General features: G+C 40.6%; 1 protein-coding gene across 3 annotated transcripts; it reads right to left on the reverse strand.

Annotated features, from left to right (window-relative positions):
* Positions 1-281: 281 nt before the first annotated feature.
* On the reverse strand, positions 282-27958 carry ntn5 (netrin 5). Of its 3 annotated transcripts, none has more exons than XM_060922150.1 (7): positions 27882-27958; positions 14329-15722; positions 13971-14159; positions 8644-8793; positions 7130-7183; positions 1535-1615; positions 282-1390 (listed from the first exon to the last, which is right to left on the reverse strand). In XM_060922150.1, exons 2-7 carry the CDS (start codon positions 15707-15709, stop codon positions 642-644), a joined length of 2604 nt encoding a protein of 867 aa, XP_060778133.1. In that variant the 5' UTR covers positions 15710-15722; positions 27882-27958; the 3' UTR covers positions 282-641. The 3 variants fall into 3 exon arrangements, with proteins under 3 accessions (XP_060778133.1, XP_060778051.1, XP_060778214.1); XM_060922068.1 differs by having other exon boundaries at positions 13965-14159; XM_060922231.1 differs by lacking the exon at positions 13971-14159.
* Positions 27959-27986: the final 28 nt, after the last annotated feature.

The following is a 27986-nucleotide window of genomic DNA, read 5'->3' on the forward strand; positions in this document are numbered from 1 at the left end:
TTGAATGTCTGCAAAACAAGTCGATTCCTCTTATCACTTACATTAATAGCAGTTATAGCAACAGTTCTTATCCAGCCAGCCTCTGTTTTCGCTCTCTCTTGAAGTTCATAAGGAAAAAAAAAACCCACAGCTTATCATGTTAGTGAGAGCCCAGAAAACATAAAGTTCTCTGTACTGAAGACCTTCCCATGGTGGAAAACAGCACTAACACTGGAGACTCCTTCCATTAATATTAAATAAACTCTCCTTACTGAAAGCTCCTCCATATCAATAATTATAGATTTTTCTTTGTTAAATAACAGCACTTTTTATTTCGTCTAGAGTATGTGAAACGTCAACTGTACAACTCCCTGTGCTATGAAACGACAATGTTTTAGAATAAGCACATTAATATAAACCTGTGGTTTGAAATACGGATGGCACTGTTGTCAGAACTGCTGTTATAGAAGATGAATGAACACTTTCTGACAAAGCATGTTCAAGAATTCAGCAGCACTTTCATATAAAATCACATATCACACCAAATCCTTTTGCTTTAAAACACAGGCAAATGTCAGTCCTAGTTGCTCTTTCTACTGGAGAACCAAACTGACAGCATGGCATTTCTTTGTGCACTGCATAACTCATTCCATCACAGTTATTTAATGTGTACTTTCTGTTTCGGTTGAGCTTTCTTCTTTTCGTCCATGTGTTACAGAAAGCACTGTTGGTGATGTAGGCAGACCTGTTGTGTGGACCTGCTGAGGCTCATTAGATGGGCTATTTTTTTCTGGCACGTCAGTTGGAGGGCATTGTGTTTCCTGCAAAAAATTCTGGGTATCTTCATTCTCAAATTTGTCTCTGTCGAGACCAAGCTGTCTTTGTACGTCCTGGGTATCTGTGCGATCTTCATGTGTGTTGGGAGGATTGATGTGTGAGTGTGTGTGAACAGTTTCTTCAGGCATTCCAGACAGTTGATGATGAATTTGTAGCCTCTCAGCTTCTGCAAGATGTGGAGGGATGTATTTCTCATGTGTGTGTAGGGAAGAGTGTGTCCGTGTTGTGGAGTTTGTGTGTGGAAGGCATTTCCCCCTATTGTCCTGGCCACGAAATCCCCTTAGTTTGGGATTCCAGTGTTCTCGCCACTGTAGGGCCATGGTGGAGCGATCAGCAACAAGTCGCCTCTCTTCTGGGGCCCAGCCCCTCCTGTTTTCCTCCGCACCAATCAAAAGGAAGGTCCTGCCCACATGGATGCTGGGGCAACCGCAGCTGACATCACGATCAGGAACCCAGAGAGTCTGGAGACCTCTTTTAACTTTAGAGACTCCAACACGGAAAACAGACTGCACCCACACGGAGAACTGCCACCAGGGACCAGAGCGCTCCTTACCCCTAACCTGAACCTTTAGCACTGAGAGAGAGAGAGAGAGAGAGAGAGAGAGAGAGAGAGATCTCCGTTACTAAAGTCTACTCAACTGATGGATATAGTTAAGAAAAAATAGTTTTTGATTAATTTCATATTTTATTCCTTTATTCCTTGACCATGGAATCTTACCATAGTCTTTAAGGCAGAATGTCTCTAAATTCATTTTGACTTTGGCTTGAGAAGGCTGACAATAAGAGAGGCACTCTTCAGCTGATAGAAGTGGATGAAAGACAGAGAAAGATGGAGTGAAATATTTGGGTATATACAGGAGAAGACGCACATAGTCCACTAGGTGGCAGCAGTTAATAATGAATAAGACTTCAGTAAATAAAGACCCAGCATTAAAAAAAAAAAAAAAAAAACTCACAAAACATTTACAGTCAGGGGCAAAGGTATTTGGACAGTGGCAAATTTTCATAATTTTGCACATGTTCTGGGAGTGTGTCCAAATCAGACCCTTCTGGAATGAAATATGTTAGGACTGTTAATGTTATAGTCATGTTGTTGCCCAAATGAGGATGGGTTCCCTTTTGAGTCTGGTTCCTCTCAAGGTTTCTTCCTCATGTCGTCTGAGGGAGTTTTCCTTGCCACCGTCACCACAGGCTTGCTCATCGGGGATAGATTAGGGATAAAATTAGCTCATGTTTTAAGTCGTTCAAATTCTGTAAAGCTGCTTTGCAACAATGTTTATTGTTAAACGCGCTATACAAACAAACTTGACTTGACTTGAAATACTTTCTATAATGTCATCACTTGATATTGACATCCAACCCAACCCCTGCCTCTGTCTTCTTAATGATGACTCACAGCTATCCCTCACTCTCAATCAGTGTAGACTGCTTTTAGCAGGGCCCACTGCAGCAAAAAAAAAAAAAAAAAAATTAAGACATTGGTTCCATGCTACTCTACCCTTAAAACAATCCTGGCTAACTGCCTATCAGGTATATCGCCTGTCTTGAGTACACAACTGCACGCCTCAACAAGGTCAAACCCACAGCTGTCCAGGCGTGGTCATGGATGGCATCATCCATTCGAGACCTCCTTGAGAAACAAATCATTGTGGCTTAAATGTAGGTGTCAGAAAGCCCCCCCCCCCTTTTTTTTGGGGGGGGGGGGTCTCATCTCATCTCATTATCTGTAGCCGCTTTATCCTGTTCTACAGGGTCGCAGGCAAGCTGGAGCCTATCCCAGCTGACTACAGGCGAAAGGCAGGGTACACCCTGGACAAGTCGCCAGGTCATCACAGGGCTGACACATAGACACAGACAACCATTCACACTCACACCTACGGTCAATTTAGAGTCCCCAGTTAACCTAACCTGCATGTCTTTGGACTGTGGGGGAAACCCACGCGGACACGGGGAGAACATGCAAACTCCGCACAGAAAGGCCCTCGCCAGCCACGGGGCTCGAACCCGGACCTTCTTGCTGTGAGGCGACAGTGCTAACCACTACACCACCGTGCCGCCCTGGGGGGGGTGCTTTGCATATTTAATTAACAATGTAACTGCTGTCTGTTTCATTGTCATCATCTCCTTTTTCTCATGAGCTGTATACTGAGTCATAATGTAGTTTGTGGTTTGTGTGTGCACTGTAAACTGTAACTGTGTGTGTAAAATTACATGTCTTCTCTAATAAAAAAAAATGTTGATCACAAAAAATAATAATAATTTTGCCTGTGCATTCCACCACAATGAATTTGAAATGAAACCAGAGATGTGATTGAAGTGTAGCTTTAACTTTCAGCTTTAAGTCAAAGCATTTAATTAAAATATTGTTATTAATCGTTTAGGAATTAGAGGCATTTTTTTTTACATAGTCCCTCCATTTTCACAGGCTCAACAATAATGGGACAAACCAACACAATTATACATATAGGCATTATTTTTCAAACTTGGATGCAAATCCTTTGCAGTCAATGACTGCCTGAAACCTGGAACCAATGGACATCACAAATGCTGAGCTTCCTCTCTTGAGATGCTTTGCCATGCGTTTACTGCAGCCACCTTCAGTTGCTGCTTATTTGTGGGCCTTTCTGTTTTCAGTTTTGTCTTCGGTAAGTGAAAAGCATGCTCAGTTGGGTTTATCGACTATTTAAAAACTTTCCATTTCTTTGTCTTAAGAAGCTCTTAGGTTGCTTTAGCAGTATGTTTTCTGTCATTATTCATCTGTACTGTGAAGCACTGTCCTATCAGTTTTGCAGCATTTGACTGAAGTTGAGCAGACAGTATAGCTCTATACAGTATACTTCAAAATTCATCATACTACTTCTATCAACAGTCACATCATCAATAAGCACCAGTGACCCAATTCTAATGGCAGCCATACCCCGGGCCGTGTTAACCCTTGCCGAGGCCCTGGGCAGACACCCCCCCGAGGCCCCACCCCCGCCTGTTGTCAACTGCGCTCAGCAAATTCACCCCCTCAGACGTGCCTGTCTAACTAAACACAGAAACTTAAATAATGACAGTGGCACAATTAGAAATACTATTGAACGATAAAACTTTATATCCATCAACACCTATTTAATCGAGAAAAGGCAATGGTGAAATAGGCAATTGCATGGTGAAAAAAATCCATCAGACATCACGGTTAACAAGTCTGGTTAACTAAAGTTTAGCCTCAAGAAGCCTTTGAATGAGTGAGTCAATGAACAACATGTCAAGAGCATAACCTCGGCCTACAACAGTTTCTTTAGTATTCAGAACAAGAACATTCATTTGGTATATAACCGTTCGTTTTCATTTTGGAATCCAGGCGACTTTTAACTTGTGAAAACAAAGAGCTATAACAAAGAAAGAAAAATATCTTGCTTCTCAGAAATAAATCTCAAAATGTTAGGCTATGTGAAACATTTCATCCTTTCACACACGTAATGTCCCAAACAGCAGTGGCACACAGCTTTGCGCATTCAGTTTGACAGCCATGGGTCAACTTACAAGGGCACTTTCCTACTTTTCTGGAAAGCGAAGTCATTAATTAAATCATTGAACTCAAGCTGGCGTAGCGTGTGAAGACATGGTGGACAGTGATCATATTGACAATGACGGGTGATTTATGCGACGGGACAAGGTGGGCTTCCTTACGGGTGGCGAAATGCATCAAAAATGTTGTCAATATGATCAAAACTTCTGAAAATATCGTTTCATATTTTCCGATCTCGCTACCTCCGAGGCCCCCTAGTGGCCGAGGCCCTGGGCAGCTGCCCATGAAGCCCATTAGGATAACGCGTCCTTGGCCATACCTGCCCATGTCCACCATGCCTGATAGATGATGTGGTATGTTTTGAATCATGAGCCCTTCCTTTCCTTCTCCATACTCTTCTCTTCCCATCATTCTGGTAAAAGTTAATCTTGGTTTCATCTGTCCAAAGAATCTTGTTCCAGAACTGAGCAAGCTTTCTAGCAAACTCTAATCTGGCCTTTCTGTTCTTGAGTGTTACCTGTGTTTTGCATCTTGAGATAAACCCTCTGTATTTACATTCATCAAGGCATCTCTTGATTGTAGATTTTGACAATGATAGGCCTCCTTGAGAGTGTTCTTGACTTGGCTAGTTGTGAGGCTTTTTTTTTTTAATTCATCAAGGAAATAATTCTATGATCATCCACTTTACTTGTCTTCTATGGTCTTCCAGGCCTTTTGGTATTGCTGAGTTCGCAAGTGTATACCAAATTGTTGATTTGACCACTCTTAAAGTTTCTGCTATCTCTCTGATAGGTCTGTTTTGTTTTTTTCAGCCTAATGTTGGCCTCCTTCACTGGCATCAACACGTCTTTGGACTGCATATTGAGAGTTCCCATGAACAGCTGTGAAATGCAAATTCAACAATCCTAATCAACTCTAGATCTTTTATCTCCTTCATTTGTCAATCACTGAAATAACGAGGAAACCAGCCATAACCAGCCATGAAACTGCTTATCAGTCAAATGTCCAATTACTTTTGAGCCTACGAAAATGGACAGACTATGTAAAACAAATGGCTCTAATTACTAAAAGCCAGTGGTGAACTGTTACTATTAGAGCTGGGACTTGAGCTCAGCCAAAACTTAGCCAGACACACCAAAAAAGCAACAGGGCAAAGGATTTTGCAAGGGATTAGCAGCAGGCTGCCAGGTCGCTCCATTGTGTGTAGTTGTCGATGTTGATTTTAAAAGTAACTAAGTAAATTACACAGGGAAATGAATACTTAAATCTGAGTGAAAAATACTGTAGTGAAGAAGAGTCTGGAGACCGAAATCATAGTTTCTTGGTCATTAGCCTGTGCTACTTGCTCTCAATAGCACTGGCTTGACTGCTTTATTAGCGTTCACTAATGCCGCTTTTCCACTACCAACGCGGCTGAGTTGGGCTGAGCCGTGCCGTGCTGAGTTGGGCTGAGTCAAGCTGAGCGGGGCTGTTGGAGTTGCATTTCGACTACAACCGCGCTGAACCGTGCTGGCTGGAAGTGGGTGGACACATTGGGTGGAGTTAGTGAAAGTGGGTGGACGTCACGTGATGATGTTAGGCGGCGCAAATAGTGACATCAGTGACCTTTTAAGCGGTAGTCTCACGACCCGGATAGTAAACAATAAACATGGAGGACATGGTGTCGTTAGTGTTGCTGGTCTTGGTGCTGTGGCTTGTTGTCACCGACAACGCCAACAGATACTGGCAAGAGCGTATAGATGAGGCGAGGCGCATAAGGCTTCATAATTCTCGTAATTCATAATTCTCCTTCTTCCGGGTTTACGGTGTTTACAGATCCCAGCGTGCTCGTGGGGCGTGTGTGGGCATGTGAGGACACTCCTCCTCACCAATCAGTGCACAGGGGAGTGTCTCCTCACGCCCCTAGCCTCACTCAGCTCGGTTTGGCTCGCTTCAGCCCCACTCCAAAACCGTGCGAGTTTTGGGGGCTGAGCAGGGCTGAAGCGAGCTGAGTCGTGCTGTTCTTAGATAGTCGAAACGCGAGCCGTGTCGGGCTGAAGTGAGCTGAAGTGAGCTGAAAAAGGGTAGTGGAAAAGGGCCAATAACACTACTGATGAACGCTACACCGGCTGGAAGGTGACTTCACTGCTGTGCTGACTGCACCGGCTCGCGGTTAAGCTCGCATTGGCCTTCAAGAAGGTTGAAGGCGATAAATTTTTGGTCCCTCCCACTATAACTCAAAATCTGATTGGTTAATTCATCTGTCACTTCCTACATAAACATACACTGCCATGACCTTCTGTCCCGGTAATGAAGTCCAAACCGATGAGTAAGCCGGCTCGAAACTCTTCTCAGCCTCAAGACAACAAACACAAAAATCTCAGTGGATAACTTGATTTTAATATTTTCAGGACAGTAACCCTTTCATTTCTGAAGCAAATTTGATAGAAAATGAGGCCAAATTAGAAAAGAATAATTATAATGAAATTATGAAAGAAATTAAATATAACATTTGAAATGCTGATATGTTTGGGCCTTCTCTGAAGCACTAGAAAGCCCTGACGGTTCCTCTCTGTTAAAAGGCTAGTGCAATATTTTTGTTAAACACCTTGAATTAAAACTGAAATTCGACACTTCAATCACATCTTGATGGCTTCATTTCATTTCATATCCATTGTGGTGGTGCATAGAAGCAAAATTATGAAAACTGTGTCACTGTCCAAATACATATGGACCTGATTGTATATCGATACAATCCTTAAAAGTTTCTGCAAATAAGTGATATGATAGCAATTCAAATATAAACAAAATATATCTCACCTATGCTATATTGGGGCTGGTAAACCGGGGTTGGTAGAGCAGCTTCTGGGATGCCTGGTGACAGAGAGAGAGGCTCATTATAGCAAGCACTGACAAGTTTATTTGTGTGCCTTTGATTTAGTCTCTGAGCTTTTTTGCACCTCTCTGGTGTGTGTGTGTGTGTGTGTGTGTGTGAGAGAGAGAGAGAGAGCTCTCTAATCCCAGTGGTGGCTCATTAGTGCATACTGATCATGCATCTGCATGTGTCTGTGTCTTTGCACAGATGCCAGAATGCGGATGTGTGTGTATGCTGGTTCTCTCTGTGTACTTCTCTCTATCGCTTACTCTCCCACACACACACAGATACACTTTAGCCATGAAATGCCTGCAGCTCTGGGCCAACCATATATTAGCACTGAGACTTGTCCTTTTGCCCATAGCTGTGACACAACTGGGACAGTGACACCTTATCCCTCGGCTTGGCCCCATACTGTAACCTCCTCTAGTTGCTTGTACATGTCACCATGGGCTTCATACCCTACACAGGATGTGCATGCAGTCAGTTCAAATATGTAGCTAGTATATGATTAATTTTCTGGCTGCCCCTCTACTTACACCAGTGAGGTTTTGCATCCTGTCACAGTAAGTCTCTTTGTGCCATAAATGTTCTGCATAACTCCTGGCATGCAAGAAAAAAGACCCCCCACAGTTCTGCTGGTGTCACGCTAATAATATAGCTCAGGTCAGTTTCCGAGTGTTGAACGACGCGGACATTTCCTGTTCTGTATTCAGTGGCAAATGTTTCATGGGTGTGGGCCTTTGCTTAGTTTGTATCTGTGGCCCGAGAGAAGACCTCTGGTTATAAATAAATGAGTCGGGTCCTGCTCAGTAAAACAACAAACAAGCTTGTCTTTCACTGAGCCCTTACTAGTGAAGAATTATGTGCCTGCCAAGCGGGGAGAGATGCTGGCTACTCGCCTGAGTGCTGCAACAGGTGCCTCTTGTATGTGTCACCTGAGTGGAGATTTAAAAGTGTCGCCACATCCACTGCTCAGCTTTGCCAGAGCAATATATGCAGATTATCACTCTCTGGGCCAACATCAGCAAGAATAGAAAGTTTGTAAATCCAGCAAAAGCTGACTACCAGGTGGATAAGAGCTCAGGCATGCTAACAAAGACCAGAGGAGGTTCGGAGCCTTGTCTGGAATCACAGTTAATCACAGGAATGAGAGGAAACTTGATGGGATTTCTTTTATATCCCACATCAACAAACGACACGGTAAGACAATATATTGATGTTGTGCCCAGTACATGAATTAAACAATTTATATTAATTAGGCCAAGAGCAGTCAATGTCAACATATAAGTTAGAAGTCATTTGAATGCAGAGAGGATGGTGGGAGCAATCATGGCACCAATCTACTTGATAAAATTCTATCGTCTCCCTTAAATGTGGGCTTATCCAGTGAAAGCTTGGCATAGTCCTGGATTAAAATACAGCATATAGGTTTAATTCAAGCTTAAGTGGCACTTACGAATGCAGGGCCGGAGGTGCGAGCGGCCATGTTTATAACCTGGAGCACAGCGGTTACATCTTTGTCCTGTAACTCCCTCCCTGCAAAGACACTGGCCTGTGGACTGATTACACCAGCGGCCCACCGCGCCGAGAGGATGGCACTGACACGCTGGAGTAGTGAAGAGAAAGAGGCAAAAAGAGAGAGACACAAAAAGGGTTAGAGAGAAATCATAAGGAAATGATTGCGAAAACGAAACATTCACATGCATTTTTTTGTTCCCTTGGAGACGTGACCTGTATTTCGCAATAAAATTTTTTTGACACATTTCCTAAGAAAGGAGTTCATGAGTGAGTCATATAAATGTGGGAGATTGATGAAAGGAAACAATATAATATAAATCCACCTAAAGGAAGCAGGAATAAAAGGGCTGTAAAAACAGCAGACAAAACCAAGCAGCTCTGTCAGTCTGCACTCATTCAAACAAACTGCCTCGCAAAAACGTAAAGTGTTTTCAGTGATCAGGCCAGTCTCAAGAGTACAACAGTGTAAATCTATCCAGTTTATCCAATCTGAAATATTTACTTAAACTAAAATGTTTAAAAAATAATACATGACAATGCTTTAGATGTTGCACACAACCCTTTGATGAATTTTCTTGTTAAATTATTAGTGAAGCTATTGGAGCATGATATGTACATGACGTTTACACACAAAGGCTGCCCACAGTGTGAAGTTATATTAGGACTGAAAGCTCCTATAAGCATGCCATGAACATGAGAGCAAAGGCCAAATGTCAGAGCACATTCCAGCAGTCAAAGTGTAGCCATAACATAGACACAATCTCTCATGTTTTCCTCTCTTTCACGTAGGTTTGAACGTCAGGTAATGCAATGCCGCTATCTATTGTAAATATTTAACATTTATTCCATGAAATCGAGTCGTACATGAGCTGATAGCCGACGAGACACGTAGCACCGAGTTGGCTATAAGCCGTGTATGACGAGATTGAGTGGAATAACTGTTTTATTCTATCCACATTCACTGGATTTTGAGAAACAGAGCATTTTTATTTTTTGCAAATGTGATAAATAAAAACTTTATACAAAAGATCCGACAAAATCATTTCCGCTTAGAATGTAAACAAACTGGCGAAATGGCAGGAGCAATTTGTGAAAAATGCTATAATAATAATAATAATAATTCATGAAAAATAAAAAAAGATACGTTCTTACCATCAAATAATTTCATTCCATATTTTATTACCTTTTTTTGTATTTTTTGGGGTTTTGTTTTTGAGTAGAGTTTTTATTTCGTCCTTGGTTGGTTCAGCAACATGCTCCGCCATTTAGTTTTTCTCTACTCATGGTACAGTGGTGCTTGAAAGTTTGTGAACCCTTTAGAATTTTCTACATTTCTGCATAAATATGATCTAAAACATCATCAGATTTTCACACAAGTCCTAAAAGTAGATAAAGAGAACCCAGTTAAACAAATGAGACAAAAATATTATACTTGGTCATTTATTTATTGAGAAAAATGATCCAATATTACATATCTGTGAGTGGCAAAAGTATGTGAACCTCTAGGATTAGCAGTTAATTTGAAGGTGAAAATGGAGTCAGGTATTTTCAATCAATGGGATGACAATCAGGTGTGAGTGGGCACCCTGTTTTATTTTATTTAAAGAACAGGGATCTATCAAAGTCTGATCTTCACAACACATGTTTGTGGAAGTGTATCATGGCACGAACAAAGGAGATTTCTGAGGACCTCAGAAAAAGCGTTGTTGGAAAAGGTTACAAAACCATCTCTAAAGAGTTTGGACTCCATCAATCCACAGTCAGACAGATTGTGTACAAATGGAGGAAATTCAAGACCATTGTTACCCTCCCCAGGAGTGGTTGATCAACAAAGATCACTCCAAGAGCAAGGTGTGTAATAGTTGGCGAGGTCACAAAGGACCCCAGGGTAACTTCTAAGCAACTGAAGGCCTCTCTCACATTGGCTAATGTAAATGTTCAAGAGTCCACCATCAGGAGAACACTGAACAACAATGGTGTGCATGGCAGGGTTGCAAGGAGAAAGCCACTGCTCTCCAAAAAGAACATTGCTGCTCGTCTGCAGTTTGCTAAAGATCACATGGACAAGCCAGGCTATTGGAAAAATGTTTTGTGTACGGATGAGACCAAAATAGAACTTTTTGGTTTAAATGAGAAGCATTATGTTTGGAGAAAGGAAAACACTGCATTCTACCATAAGAACCTTATCCCATCTGTGAAACATGGTGGTGGTAGTATCATGGTTTTGGCCTGTTTTGCTGCATCTGGGCCAGGACAGCTTGCCATCATTGATGGAACAATGAATTCTGAATTATACCAGCGAATTCTAAAGGAAAATGTCAGGACATCTGTCCATGAACTGAATCTCAAGAGAAGGTGGGTCATGCAGCAAGACAACGACCCTAAGCACACAAGTCGTTCTACCAAAGAATGGTTAAAGAAGAATAAAGTTAATGTTTTGGAATGGCCAAGTCAAAGTCCTGACCTTTATCCAATCGAAATGTTGTGGAAGGACCTGAAGCGAGCAGTTCATGTGAGGAAACCCGCCAACATCCCAGAGTTGAAGCTGTTCTGTAGAGAGAAATGGGCTAAAATTCCTCCAAGCCGGTGTGCAGGACTGATCAACAGTTACCAGAACATTTAGTTGCAGTTATTGCTGCACAACAGGATCACAGCAGATACTGAACACAAAGGTTCACATACTTTTGCCACTCACAGATATATAATATTGGATCATTTTCCTCAATAAATAAATGACCAAGTATAATATTTTTGCCTCATTTGTTTAACTGGGTTCTCTTTATCTACTTTTCAGACTAGTGTGAAAATCTGATAAAGTTTTAGGCCATATTTATGCAGAAATATAGAAAATTCTCAAGGGTTCACAAACTTTCAAGCACCACTGTATATGAGCTGTAGTAGAGTAGCCTCGTAGTAGAGTAGCCAGTCAGAGCATGTGATTGCTCATACCCAGTAAATGTGGATAGAATAATTGTATTTGTATCTGTATTTGAACTTAAACCCAAAATGGGCATGGGTTAAACTGTTTTGTGCTTCAAATATCTGTACCTGTATTGGTAATTCTCAGACGTAAACCTGAACTGGTTGGACTTATTTTTTAGAGATCTGCACAAGACATTTTACTCACAACCATGCAGTTATTTTTGTTTGTGTCTACCTGCCTCATTTTTTTGTTGGATTTATTTCCCAGAATATATGACACAACAAAATATAGTTTAATTTACATCACAGTGACCCTGAGCAGTCAGTCATTAAGATATCTAAATGCATCTCTGTAAAAGCATCATTGTGCAGTGCCTTGCAAAAGTATTCATCCCCCTCGGTGTTTGTCCTGTTTTGTCACATTACAAGGTGGAATTAAAAATTTTTGGGGGGGATTAGCACCATTTGATTTACACAACATGTCTATCAGTTTAAAGGTGCACATTGTTTTGTTATGTTTTTATTGTGATACAAACAATAATTAAGATGAAAAAAAAAACAGAAATCTGGAGTGTGCATAAGTATTCACCTCCTTTCATATGAAACCCCTAAATAAGAGTTGGTCCAACCAATTCACTTCATAAGTCACATAATTAGTTGACTAAGATCCACCTGTGTGCAATCAAAGTGTCACATGATCTGTCACATGATGTCTGTATAAATCAACCTGTTCTGGAAGGACCCTGACTCTGCTACACTACTAAGCAAAGAACATGAGAACCAATGAGCCTCCAAACAGGTCAGGGACAAAATTGTGGAGAAATATGGATCAGGGTTGGGTTATAAAAAAATATCCCAAATTTTGAATATCCCAGGGAGCACCATTAAATCCATTATAGCAAAATGGAAAGAATATGGCACCACTACAAACCTGACAAGAGAAGGCTGCCCACCAAAACTCAGACCAGGCAAGGAGGGCATTAATCAGAGATGCAACAAAGACAGCAAAGAGAACACTGAAGGAGCTGCAAAGATCCACATCGAAGATGGAAGTATCTGTCCATAGACCACTTTAAGCTGTACACCCCACAGAGTGGGACTTTATGGGAGAGTGGCCAGAAAAAAGCCATTGCTTAAGAAAACACATTTGGAGTTTGCCCAATAGCATGTGGCAGACTCCCCAAACACATGGAAGAAGATTCTCTGGTTCAAATGAGACAAAAAATTAACTTTTTGGCCATCATGGGAAATGCCATGTGTGGCACAAACCCAACACCCTGAGAACACCATTCCTACAGTGAAGCATGGTAGTGGCAGCATCGTGCTGTGGGGATGTTTTTCATCTGCAGGGACAGGAAAGCTGGTCAGGACTGAAAGAAAGATGGATGGCACTAAATGCAGAGCAATTCTGGAGGAAAACCTGTTTGAATCAGCCAGAGGTTTGAGACTGGGATGAAGGTTCATGGTCCAGCAGGACAATGACCCTAAACATACTGCTAAAGCTACACTGGAGTGGTTTAAGGGGAAACATTTAAATGTCTTAGAATGGCCTAATCAAAGCCCAGACTTCAATCCAGTTGAGAATCTGTGGCATAACTTGAAGATTGCTGTACACCAACACAACCCATCTAACTTGAAGGAGTTGGAGCAGTTTTGCTTTGAGGAATGGGCAAAAATCCCAGTGGCTAGATGTGCTAAGCTAATAGAGACATACCCCAAGAGACTTGCAGCTGTAATTGCAGCAAAAGGTGGCTCTACAAAGTATTGACTTTGAGGGGGTGAATACCTATGCACACTCCAGATTTCTGTTTTTTTTTTCATCTTAATTATTGTTTGTGTCACAATACAAAAACAATGTGCACCTTTAAAGTGGTAGGCATGTTGTGTAAATCAAATGGTGCTAATCCCCCCAAAAATCCATTTTAATACCAATTTGTAATGCGACAAAACAGGACAAACACTTAGGGGGTTGAATACTTTTGCAAGGCACTGTAAATACATTGATTTTTTTATGTTGATGAATGTGGGGGTTTTTTTGCACCCATGAACTTCATACTTATCTGACTGCTTGCCTGCATGAAAGTCTAGTCTCAGCCAGGATGCCATGTGAACATTTCTGGCAAACTCTTGAAAAAAAAAAACGCAGAAAACAAAAACGAATAGTGCACCTCCTGTTCGCATCTGTATTTGTATCTGTTTAGAACAAATTAACTCTTAATTCCAAATAATGTATAAATACATAGTTTATATGATGACAATCATTTAACCATAATATAGCTTTGTATGGACATGCACACAAATGTAAATACACACGCACACACATGCATGCACACACACACTGACGTTGGCAAGCTTTGCGATGATTGAAGGACTTGCTGTGGTCACGGGTGTATCCATTCTGACACAACTGACAATGACGTCCAGTTGTGTGGTGTCTGCACTTCAAACACACCCCTCCACTGACCCGGCCAGATTGCTGGAACACGGTCATACTGAACCTGCACTTATTGGAGTGGCCATTACATTGACATGCTGAAAGGGAGAAGGAAAGAGGAGGGTAACGGGAAAAAAGTATTTTTATATAATATATTACATCTTTCAGAGTTTCTGAACCAGCCTATTAGTGGAAGTTAAAAAGTGCTAAACCATTATGAGATCATGGTAGACAAAGACATAGACACACACAGCAGTCATAACTCACGGACGCACGGGTGTGGCTGGGTGGGTGTGGCTCGTTGCCAAGGGCGATCATAATAAAACGGCTCACAGACATCGCAGTCTGGTCCAGCTGTGTGATGTTCGCATTGACATACTGCATGGCCTTGGTCATCACGACGACATCGAGATGCATGGCCATTACATTTGCACCTGCCGCCCACCTGGACATCCGAGAGAGCAAGAAGAAGTGTGGGTGGGGTCAAGAGAGGGGATGGTGGGAGGTGATGGGCAACCTTATTTCTTAATCTGGAACGAGACCCTTGGCGTCCTGCATTGTTTCTCCGCTTCCTCAACTCCTTCCTCTTAGAACTTTGCCTCTGACTTTCTATCATCCAATCACACACACCATCCTGGCATGGCTTCCACTGAGATGTGTCTTTCTTATGGCCCTGTCCTTTGCCTCTGCCTTCTTGAGTCTCCGTCTGTTTGCGGGTCACATTGTGTCCAGTTTCTTGTGAGGAACTCTTGTTGCGGTTTCTTCTTGATGATTTTTCTATTTTTTCCCCTTTCCTGTGTCTCCTTATTTCAGCACTTTTAATCCATGCATTCTCTGCTCTTTGTTTTTCACTTTGAGTCATTTCATCAAATGACCTCACTGGCCATTTCAGAACCCCGCCCACCTCATCTGGCTTCTTTTCCTGCTTGACTGATTTATCCTGTGATTGATGAAACACTATCCTGATATCAGTGGCTGTCACCCAGTCCTGTAGGCCAGGACTGTATTCGAAATCAGAGGAGGAAGGGCGTCCATCTAGAGTGGAAAAAGCCAAAACAACCCCACCACGGTGTTTCTGTAAAGGCCTTGGATCCGAGCACAAAGACTCAGTCTCCTGGTGTCTGCTAAGAGCGACAGACTGAGCGGGGAGACCGAATCTCCCAATGCAGTCACTGGAGTAGAACTGCAGGGGACGCCAGCTGCGTCCATAGTCCATTGACTTTAGGATAGAAATAGAGAAAGGATCAATGGGCTCCACCTGCTGGCAGAACTGTAAGCTGATGTATGTGACCTCAAAGCGTCTGCCTAGGGGAACGGTAAAGGTCCAGTCTGCAGTGACTGAACTTTCTGAAGCTTTCCAGCAGGTCAGATTATGGGGATTATGAAGGTCAGTCAGGCTGCTGATATTTCTCTCAGTCCCTTGATGCAGGTCTTCAGCCCGTACAGGCACACCGTAAGCAGCATTAATAAAATCGGACAGGCAGTGTCGTGCACTCCCATCCAGGTGGTAGCAGGGGTCATGAGGTGAGCTCCAGCGAAGGGGGGATTGAGAAAGAGATGGGGAGAGAAATGAGTGAGGGAAGAAACTGAGAAAGAGTGAAAAGAGAAAAGAATGGGCTAGGGAGGGAGGGGAATGATACTGGAGCATGATGTCATCAGGCCTGCAACAGAGAAGGCGACAGAAGAAAGAAGGGATTTCTTTAATAAAGAAGAGGTCAGATCATAACATGAAAGGATTATAATGGATTTATTTGACACAAGAATAAAACCAAAAGAGTGAGAGCATTACAACATCCATTTTCTCCACCTGCACCATCTGTGCCCCAATTGAAAACATCCCCATTCATGCCACAGAATGGAAGTCGACCATTTTACAGGAAACGCTAACCAACCAATCAGTGGCCAGTGTATCAGTGGGGTGCGTCTTTCATTTTCTTCAGCATTGTAGGTTCTAGCTTGATGCAGCCTTTTAAAACATATCTGACCTGACATCTCAGGATAAAGATCCCACGAAAAAGGAATGAGAGCAAGCGAACGTGTGAGGCATGAAGGCAGTTTCTGTGAGAAATGTCAAAAAGTACAGGGAACAGCTGTCTTATGAGCCCAGCCCCAGCGCCATTCATCAAATTTATAGTCACTTTCCCATTCCTAATCCAAACCTGGGGGTACAGAGAGTAAAGGATCGAGGAAACAGTGAAAGCTTGAGTGGGGAAGTAAGAAACAGGCTGAGTTTTAATAGTTTACAGAAATGGGAGCTGGAGAAAGATAGCAATAACGAAAGAGAGTACAAAAGGGTAAATAACAGAGACAGTTCGAAAAGCAGTAAATATGAGACACTTATGAAGAACGGATACAAATGCACTGAAATAACCTGCCGTTTGTTTAACATTCTAGGGCCAGACCATGAACTTGTGAATTAGTTTAGTATATTGATGTGACAAATTCTAAATTCTGCCTATGATGAATTTTGAAAAGCATGCAGTTGACATATTTTGGTCTCCTGTTCTCAAGATGTTGTGGTTATACCACTATGCCTTATTAAAATGTTTTTGCAATGCCTGTCAACGAGGAAATGGTAACAGGCAAAGGCAACACGGAACTTGGACAGCTGGCTTCGGGGAGCAAGGGGAGACGAGGGGAAATGGAGATTAAACAGGAAAACTGAGTGGTAGATTTAGTGACTCAGTGTGAAAAAGCATGTACCACTTACTGTGGACTTACTGTAATACGTCTTAAAGCAGAGCATGGTGCAGCTATCCTCTCTACAGCTATGTGCAAATGAGTATCTGTTTCCTGCTTAACTCTGAAATCTCTGCTTTTTATTTATTGCAAGAACTTGTCACCTGCAGGCGTGACACACAACGAAGCAATTTTCCCATAACAGTCTGATATATTAGTTTTAGACAGTATAGATAGATATATTGGAGGGGAAAAAAACACAACCTTGCATACCACATGCATACCAAACCACTTTTACAATTTGGTACATTTTGATGAACACACACACACACACACACACACACACACACACACACACACATCCAAAAAATAGTACACATTTTTCGCTCAATACAGTACTGCATTATATCAGATTCTGCTATTTTTCTGTATGGTTTACTTTAAACTTCACAATAAATGGTAAGCTTAGGAAATATATTTTATATATAAATATAAAAAGTTCAGAATAAAGCTAATTGAGATCATTTTTAGCATTATAAATTCATAGGTTAACCTGTGTAGGGCAGGCACAAGTAATATAAAACAGACGCCAACAGGTGTTATAGATGTTTTCGTTAGTATTGTAAGAATATTTATAATAATTATATGTATAGTAATTTCTCTTTAGAGGTCTCTTAGAAATTTGCCCACTTGTTCCTAAATACTATGTATTCTCAGTATAACTTTTAATTAATTATTAGTAAAAAAATATATCTATATATATTTCTCGGACATTTTATAATCATCTGCAGATCCAGTCAATATTCTGAACAAATCTATCCATTTGTTCTCAACAAATTGTTTAAAATATCTGTGTAGTATTCTTATTTATTAAAAAAGAGAGGTATGTATGCATCTGTCACTTTTTGATTAAACAAATAATAATAATCTGATACTGTAATACTTGCTTTTGTGAAAGCCCCAGGTTTGTTTTTGTCTTTGAACTCCTGCCAGAGAGTCTCAGAAGGTTTATATATTATCTGTGTTTGTCATGTAAATATCCCAGTGCAATCCCAGTAAATATCCCAGTGTAATCCCAGTAAATGTCTCAGTGGGAAAAACAAAACAAAACCTATTTAATCAAAGCTGTAGCTGTACTGTCCAAAGAAGCAGGTAGAAAGTATGAGATAGAAGTCATTCAGCTGTATGTGATTCCTCATTTTTGGAGCATTTTTGTATGCACTGCCCCAAATGCATGTTAAAGTACATATCCGGGACCAATGTTTTATATATATATATATATATATATATATATATATATATATATATATATATATATATATATATATATATATATGAAAGAATGTCCCTTTACACACTCATCCAGAAGGGTAATTTTGCACAAGGCCATCTGTCTACAGCAGAAAAAAATAAAATACCAAAACGCGTCTGGAAAAACCCCAAGGGAGTCTGGAGCCAGATTCGTGACGTCACCTGCGGAAGCGCCAGCAGGCTGCGAGAGCTTGTACGGTTTCAGTGCACAGCCTGTGTAGACCAAGTTTAGCAGCTAGTGATTTTGCATTGAAATACGGAATTGTCACCTGAGCGCAATGTTACTTCACCTTTGGATGAAGAATATAATGAGATGTCAGAATTGGGGCTTCATCTGTTTGGATTTGATGATGATTCAAGTAGTGAAGACGACGGAGACAACACCGGGGATGTAAATAATACGGTCGTTTTCTCATAAACAAACCAGCGCTGATGTAGGATTCAGAGGGGGGCGTCCCGCACATGGCGTTACGAAAATCAATGTTTGCCGGGAAATCCAAATGCCAAGTTTTTTCAGAGGCGGACCAATTCGCCTCAAATGGCTTGATTTCAACTGAATTTTTCTGGTATTGCACAAGGTAAAAAAATTGCACAAAATGCAAAATGTGGCAGATATTTGACCAAAGTTTAATATAAAATAGGAGAATTACATTGATCTTGCTCCTGAATTTACCCGTGATATGCACTTTAAAATGGAGGGCTACTGATTTCTGTCTTTTCTTTCTTTCCTTAACCCTTATCACCTGCTCCTATCGTTCTTGGACTATTCCTAAATGGTGTTAATGTCCTAACAAGCGTGTGACACTGACAGCAGAGTCAGCAGGCCTGTGTAAACCGGCTCAGTAGGAGAGAGGGAGAGAGAGAGGGAGAGAGAGAGAGAATGCGTTTGTGTGCCATCTGTAGGGTTGCCAGATCAAGGCTTGCCTTTATTTATCCCAATCCCAGGGCAGTCAGCAATCGAAAACAATGTCAAAATCAATATAAAAATAAAAGCAACTAAGACAAACAGCAGGATTTTAGCAGTAACCTGTCAGTCTCTAAATATGATTTTAAGAAGACAAAAGACAGAGAATACAAATGATTACAGATTAGTTCTACTTCAGACTGAAACCTTTAAAGCAGGGGTATTAAACTAAAACTTGTAAGCATCCGACTACATGAAATTCCTTGCTGACAAAAGTCCAGGCAAGCAACTAACGTAACTGAAGAGGGTAAATAAAATGAGAAATGGAGCAAATTTAAGAAATGTCTTCATTTCTCCCCTTTCTGAGCTATTGTCTCTCGCCTTGCAGCTAACTCTGGTCCTGTGAGCTGCCTTCAGCAAAATAATTTGCACATATACAGCAACAGAGTCTCTTACAGCCGAGATGGTTCGTTATGTTTTAAAAATTAGAATAGCTGAACTACGGTCAGTTTTCCCCCCAAATGATTATTCTGTTTTTGTCAGGGTGGCACATGGTGCACTGGTTATCACTGTCGCCTCACAGCGAGCAGGTTCTGGGTTTGAATCTGCTGGTCAATTTGGAGTTCACATGTTCTCCTTGTGCCTGCGTGGGTTTCTTCCAGGTGCTTTGGTTTCTTCTGACAATCTAAAGACATAAGAAGAAGTCTTTATTTGTTACACTCAAGCACAGTGAAATTCCTCCTCTGCATTTAACCCATCTGAAGCAGTGAACACACACATGCGCACACAAGTGAGCAATGAGTGCACACACACACACACCCAGTGCAATGCTACAGCACCCAGAGAGCAGGTAGGTTAGGTGTCTTGCTCAAGGGCTATGATACAGAGGGAGGGAAAAGTGCTGTTCATTTACTCAACTCCCCTCACATTTTTTCCATTTTTCCATTTTCAATGTTCAGGGTTTTTTTTCTGCTTAGGATTAGATCAAATGGCTACTCTACTAGGTGTGAATGTAAGTGTGAATGGCTGTCTGTCTGTCTATGTTAGTCATGCCATAGACTGGAGACCTATTCAGGGGATTGGCTCCAGCTTATCCAAGATCTGCGGCATAGAAAATGAATGAATGAATGTTTATGAATGCTGATGCTTTAAACCAATGTAATTTTTGTTCATTACTACAATCTTAAAGGAGAACCGAAGGCAAATTTTTTATTTAAAAAATTCTATTTCTGGCGGCACGGTGGTGTAGTGGTTAGCGCTGTCACCTCACAGCAAGATTGTCCGGGTTCGAGCCCCGTGGCCGGCGAGGGCCTTTCTGTGCAGAGTTTGCATGTTCTCCCCGTGTCCACGTGGGTTTCCTCTGGGTGCTCCGGTTTCCCCCACAGTCCAAAGACATGCAGGTTAGGTTAACTGGTGGCTCTAAATTGACCGTAGGTGTGAATGTGAGTGTGAATGGTTGTCTGTGTCTATGTGTCAGCCCTGTGATGACCTGGCGACTTGTCCAGGGTGTACACCGCCTTTCGCCCGTAGTCAGCTGGGATAGGCTCCAGCTTGCCTGCGACCCTGTAGAACAGGATAAAGCGGCTACAGATAATGAGATGAGAAATTCTATTTCTCATTTTATTAAATATAGGAATGCATTCTTGATAGCTATTTTGTCACTGCTAGAGCAAGTTATGAGTGTTTGAAATATGCTCTGTAATATATCAGTCCATATGTCAAAGCAATGGCCGTAAACAAGATTCGTTGAGACCTGTGCGAGACATCGTAGGACGGAAGTAAAACGTACAGCGGAAATCAAAGTGACCAACATCTGCCAACGTTGTCAAAAGACGTGCGCGCTCTCCTTCAAATGCTGACATAATCAAGCCGAAGTTTTGTTTGTTCTGATAGCAAATCAGGAAAGTTTGAAAAAAGTCAGCAGTAATCGTCATTTAAACTCATTTTTGTGCAATATTTTGCTTAGAAAACAGGTTTCAAAATGGCGGCACTGACACCCGGCTGACACTTCACGTTTCGAAGTCTCGCACAAGTCTCGTGAAGATCGTGCGGATAAGCGCCGCCTACCGTGGACCAAACGAACTAAATTCAACACTGCTAAAAACCGAATAGGCCGATAAGTATCATATTTAATTGCAATTAGTTGCCAATACGAGTCACGATATAAGGTTATTAAAACTGAAAACGTAATTGAATAACACGTTAATTAAGAAATAAAGCAAGCTTAAAAATGACTTCGGTTCTCCTTTAATATGCACTATTTTATGATGATAGTGAAAAGTAATAATTTTTGTTAGTTAAATTGCATTTCTTTTCAAAGCTAATTTTTTATTATTTCTTTTATATGTAGTAATATTATTTATGGGGTGGCATGGTGGTGTAGTGGTTAGCACTGTCACCTCACAGCAAGAAGGTCCGGGTTCGAGCCCACCAGCCAGTGAGGGCCTTTCTGTGTGGAATTTGCATGTTTTCCCCGTGTCTGTGTGGGTTTCCTCCGGGTGCTCCGGTTTCCCCTAAAGACATGCAGGTTAGGCTAATTGGTGGTTCTAAACTGACCATAGGTGTGAATGTGAGTGTGAATGGTTGTTTGTCTATGTGTCAGCCCTGCGATGACCTGGCGGCTGGTCCAGGGTGTACCCCACCCATAGTCAGCTGGGATAGGCTCCAGCTTGCCGGCGACTCTGTAGAACAGGATAAAGCGGCTAGAGATAATGGATGGATGGAATATTATTTATGTACTTTCTTTTTATAGATTTTATATGCTGTGGATTTGGTTTAAAATCCTCAATCTGGCAACGCTGTCCATCTGCATGTGTCGCGCCGCGACCCGGCCGCAGGGAGACATGCGAGGCTGCTGTCACAGACTCATCGGGCTTTAATTGACCATCTGATTAATTGGCTCTCAGATATCTCGGTGGCTTCTCTGTATCAGCAGCCTGATGAGTAAGATGGAAAGTTAGGACAGAAAGTGAGCAGGGACTGAACGCCAGCTATTCACAGTTTGAGGCACACAGCTGACAGGCTAATAAGAGGCTGTGCGTGTGGAGGCATGAGCGTGTGTTTTGTGCCTGTGCTCGGATCTACTAGATTGTTGACTGAATAATGAAATACAGCTTATTAGTCTCAGTGGACTCGATGAATTAGTGGCCCTCTGTGAGTTTGGACATTCACTACACTCCCTGAAGGCCACATATATATACACACTGTTTTAGTATGGTATCGCCTGATGGCCATTCCAGCAGTGCGGATGTGGTTTCAACAATTTATCCTTCACTTTCCATAAATTCACAGTCTGTGCGAGACAGGAGCAAGATACTTGAGCCACTTCGACTGAAGTTGACTTTGAACATGAGAGGGGCTTCTTCTGTAGCCTGACAGGCCGGTGTGTTATCACGTCAAAGAGAAATTGTCCAAAATAGTTTTGTTTATCTTCAGACATACATAAAAGTCTTATGTCGACCACACAAGTTAAACCTAAAATGTTTATCCTTAAATGAAGGCATACTCTATATTTGTATAGGGGAGAGCAGGGGAGACTTTTCAGCTTTGTGTTTTCAGCTTTTGTGAAATTCTTTGCTGGTTACGTCATTCATATTACATTAGAGAGTGTTTACTATACCCTCTTACCACAACATTAGTTTCTCAGCTTATCACATATACTGGCCTTCAGGCTTCTTCTTCTTTTTTTTGCAGGGACACATGAGACATTGAGGAGAGATATGGGGCATTATGTTGGGAGATTTGGGACATAGTGAGGAGACATGAAACAAAGATAAAATAGCTAGGCCTACATGTTTCATTTTTATTTATTATCAAAACTTGTAACATATGAACTGTATGAACACACAATGCTCAAAGCGATAGAAAAATGTCAGTTCATTTACCCAAAACCTGACTCGACAAAACAGTTCCGTTCTCAAGAAGGAATGAAATAAGATTCATCCTCACGCAGGTACATTCCTACATTTTTAAACAATTTTATATTTGTCAACTACAAGAAAAATCCTGGAACATGATGAACTGTTCCAACTCTCTCCATCTGACCATTTTGGAAAAGAAAAAAAGAATCCTTCAATGTTTTTCCCCAGAATTTACGTTTAATAAATAATATTGTAACTCAAGGCTACATATTTTAATTCCTAACAAATCCTGAATTAACCAGCGTACATTACACCATAGAATGGCGGTAGACTGTGAAGTCGAAAATACAAGTTTTGGTTGATAAAAATGTTGAACTGCACAAACCTTACTGCAGTGTCCAGCTTTGTGGCTCCAAAGGAAGTCGGTTATTCTAAGGGGCAACATCTAAATTCTGATGTCATCTAAAACCTGATTGGTTGGAATTAATTTATGGGAATATAAACTGTCCCAAGTCTCCTGAGTCCCAGGTCTCCCCGCTCTCCTGTATTATGGTGTTACAGAATGTGTTTTGGTTTAGGATAGCTTTAATTAATGTTGAACTAAATTCAATTTGCATGTAAAGCTTATATAATAATAATAATAATAATAATAATAATAATAATAATAATAATATTTTGGATGTTTATAATACATACATACATTTTATATACTATATATATATATATATACACTACAGTATAATCTGGTTTATTTATTTGTTTCAACATAAATATTTTTTTCTGTTCTTTTTTCTAAGCTTACTATCCTACTCTGATGATGATAATTAAAAAAGGGCATATTTTCGCCAGAGGTTTATGGGCATAACTTCAAGAGTTTAAAGACCACTTTATAGAATAGTTAAAGATGGTTACATAGTTATAGACCACTAACGAGCTCCATTCAGGCCCACATATGTTATTTTATTCATTTACGAGATTGAGGTCCTGCACAAGTCCCTCTCTGTCCAATCTCCCTGAAATCGATTTTACACACGGTTTGGCTGAACTTGAAGAGACCTGGATACCTGTCAGATTCCCTGCTCCTGCTGCTCTTCCCATGCTAAATGGGAGCTCTTGCTGTCTGACAGATTGCTGAGATTTGGCCCTGTTGTCCAGCTTGAACAGAGCTCGTCATGGAGCCTGAGCTGATCCGCAGTGCTGGCAGCATCCAGGGCGCAGGGACAGAGAGGGAATTACAACACACACCTGGAAGCTCCAGAATGGATGATGGATTGTTAGGAAAACACCCTGGTATTAATACATCGCTGCATGTTTAATGTTTTCTTTTTCCCAGAAAAATAGCCTGCATGCACGAATAATTAACGGGGCCTATTTCAGTGACATTACACACATTGCAAACGATTTAGTGAGCAAAACAGAAGTGCACAATTCAACTGAGTGCAAATAAATAAACAAACAAACAAACAAACAAATAAATAAATAAATAAATAAATAAATAGCAGACTTTTGGGAGCAAATTAAAAGATAATGAGGAAATTTAACCAAGACATTTACTGTGAGTTAGGTTTTATGTGTTTTTTTAGACTATCACAAATATCAAAATATACCCAAATAGAATAGTTTAAGATATTAATTTGCAACAAACAAACAAACAAAATTCTGAATGTGTATCTCTTTGAATATCTACAGCCCTGTTTTTGAATGTGATCTAGCTCATATTCTGTAATAAAGTATCTGCCTCTCCAAGCACCATTAGGAGACTCTCTCTTTCTCCCTTATTATATTCATCTTCTGTGCTTCTTGGCATCTTTTTTTTTTAATTTAAACATATTCGGGGTCAGAGTGTGCCCCAAGAGCATTAAAGCTAATCTAAGGGGGCTTACTCCGAACAACATTTTACATTAATATATAGAACAAACAAAAACAACAAAATGACAAAACATCTCTGTTCTTAATTTGCAAATCTTTGCCCATTTTCGTGATATATCTGTTAAAACTGTCCCAGATGTCCTGCATAGCTTTCTTTCAATCAGATCTGGAGAGAATTTCACTTTTCCAAACAATATTTACTGTTTTCTATGGTTTGGATTAGTGCACCCACATTTTTTTTTTTGTATTCTTGGACGTCTTTGTAGCTTACATAAACTGTAAAACAGGGCTGCATTTTTATATATCTTTTCAACTTTCTTTTAAACTCATGTTTGATGCAAACAATTGCAGTCATCTGGTGATTTCTTTGTGCCCCAGAGAGCATTCATATAGGCTTACATTTTAATTTGGTTTAATATACAGGCAAGGTTTAGGTAGGAGGGGGAAACCTAATTATTTCACGACTAGTAAAGTGAGGAAGGCAAGTGACAGTCCCTATATAGAAATATATGGAGAGAGAGAGAGAGAGAGAGAGAGAGAGAGAGAGAGTGAGCTTTTATAATTAAACATATGGATAAACCCACACTGCTGCTATCACCTTTGATAGTTTTAGTTGTCCTCGGAAAGTTGACTTTCTAGAGGATCTCGGGGCCCAAGCACAGTGGCCACTTTGTGCATCAGGTGCATGAATCTTTTTTTTTTTTTTTTTTTAAGAAGCAGTGATCTGACAAGCCTCAGAAAATGAATTTCGTATCTTCAGGTTGAGGCTCCTGTTTATTCCGCAGATACACACCTCGCCTGTGGCCTCAGTGGTTCCTATAAATTATAGTACGGTACGTGGTACGATGGTTTGCATTAAAGGGATTTGATTTTGTTTGACCACATTAAACCACAAACCCAAGTTTTTCTCTTATTAGGAGTGTGAAAAATGTCGATTGCAATTAAGCCTCCCCCCCCCAACACTTTTGCCAACACCTCATGGAGGATCCAGACTTGCTCCATGAAGTAATGTTCTTAATAGACATGTCCAGACATGGGACTCATAAATCTACAACCTGCAAATAGATGCTCATGCTGTCTTGTAAGTCCTAATTCAGCCAAACCCTGAACCTTCATTTGCTCTAAGCACATATATTATGCTCAATCCACATATGCCATGGATATACTGAGTTATACACTGAGTTATACTGTTCATAGGTTTAACAAAACAAAGGCCTGGTTCAAGTTTGAAGGAGAAACCATATGGGAGAGAGAGAAAGAGAGAGAGAATCACACACTCTCCCACGCTAGATTAGGCACCCTGGCATTGAAATTTCCTTGGGAGTTTTTGCTCCACTGTCAGTGTTGAAAAACTGAAAAACAGATGCACATGAACTCGCCCTAGAGCGTCTTTCCCAAATGCCAAGCACAACATTTCCACAGTGAAATCAGAGCGAGCTGTCAGACCTGCACATCGGTTCCACCTCATTTAAGCTTCAAGGCACATGTGCTGGTTATGATCTTAAATGTTAATAACACTGAAGAGGGTCCTGTGGACATTTTTCCAAAAAGCATCATTAACTTTGAAATCACACCCTTCCACAAATGCTCATCCGACTAATAGAGCATCATCAATAAAACCCTTCAGAACCATGTCTTCAGACACTTACAGCAATTTCTTTCTTTGTTTTTGCTCTGGGATTTGAATTAACCCTAACTCTGTTCAATCATTATAATGATCATTTAATGAAAAACTCGGTTTATGGCTATATAATCACAACCAGTCGGATGTATCAGGTGACCCGACATGTGTCGTTGTGGAAAAGTGAGCCAGAGGAAAAGGCAAACGGAAATTGCGTTTTTAATAAGAACATCAGCCTTTTGCAGCTGGCCACCTCCACAGGCCATAGGTCACCAAAGGCTGCTTTTTGTCTTCTGGGTGTTGTTTTTTTGGTTCCATAGTTTTAAAGTGAGACCATCATCACAGTTAATCAGATTATATAAACAACCACCACATGGTGTCCAAACCAAACATCATTAATCTGATTAACAGGAACAGGAATTAGCCGATCTGAGGTCAGATATTTCCTGAAAATTTTTAAATAGTTTCAAACAACTATTTCATAATTAGGGCACTAAATCAGAATATAATTAGCGTCCAGATGAACAAAGTATTTCCATAACCTTCATGCTATTTTGCAAAGAGCTATTTAATTATCTCATGTGCTTCCTATTTGAGATTAAGTTTCCCATTTCTACAATGAAACAAAACAAATGAAGATGAAAATCTGCACGTGTCTCCGAGTGCTTCATTTAACCCGAATAATAGGAGCCACATGGAACTCATTTGCCCGTTGCGCATAAATAAACGCGTTACCGCACAATTACGCATCAAAACCTTCACATCTGTCCGCAAAACAATTAGGGCTAATTGTCTTAACATACATCATAAATGATTTGATTAATCATATCTCAATTTCTGCGAATTATATCAAATTATACGAGATGCTTTTTTTTTGTTATTTCATAATATGAGAATAATAAAATAATTGAGAGGCTTTGTTGCATAGACTTAATTGTCAACAACAACAACAAAATAATAATAATAATAATAATAATAATAATAATAATAATAATAATAATAATAATTATTATTATTATTATTATTATTATTATTATTATCTGACACGTTGTTATTGTCAGATTATATTAGTATTGGCCAAAGTCTTCCAAAATACTTGCAAATGTACTGAATTCTCTTATAAGGAAAATTTAAAAGCAATCAAGGTAAAAACGACACCGAAATGGAAAGATATTTATTTTTTTAAGTACATTAGCGCTATTAATTTCTGAAATATTCAGTCCGAGATTTCTCTACTACTTCAGTGCAATATATTCTTCATTAGAAAGTATTTTATATTATTGGCCTGGGTTTTTTTTTTTGTTAAATAAATCATCCAACCTGTGTATGATTCACCTTGCTGTGTGTAAGTCTACAAGTCCCCTTGCTGTCCATGTAATCTGTCTCAGAGTTCAGACTGACTTCAGGAGGACACACGCTTCAGCCCCATTGCTGCTTCACCACCAATCAATGCTCACGACTGCACGTCTATATTTAAAGTTTCTATTCTGCTAGAAGCCCATAACCGGCCACAGACCAGCTGCAATAGGTAATAATTAAGAGGAATAACGGAAATAGTCAAAACAGTGAGTCCTACCATGTGCCGCGCTGCTGGTTTTCCTGCGTCTCATAGGGGCTTTGATCAATAGTGCCGCAGTAAGCACGGCGCGCTGCGAACCCATTACTGTCGACGTGACGTCAC

This window comes from Neoarius graeffei, chromosome 1 (genome assembly GCF_027579695.1).
Source record: "Neoarius graeffei isolate fNeoGra1 chromosome 1, fNeoGra1.pri, whole genome shotgun sequence".
Taxonomy (NCBI): Eukaryota; Metazoa; Chordata; class Actinopteri; order Siluriformes; family Ariidae; genus Neoarius; species Neoarius graeffei.

Coding starts and splice junctions, on each gene's coding strand:
- ntn5 (XM_060922068.1), bottom strand. CDS start 15,709: ATGCTCCAGTATCATTCCCCTCCCTCCCTAGCCCATTCTTTTCTCTTT. Junction 1,616..7,129: donor CCAGCCCCAATATAGCATAG/GTGAGATATATT, acceptor CACTTCTATCAG/CTGAAGAGTGCCTCTCTTAT. Junction 1,391..1,534: donor ATTCTGCCTTAAAGACTATG/GTAAGATTCCAT, acceptor TCTCTCTCTCAG/TGCTAAAGGTTCAGGTTAGG.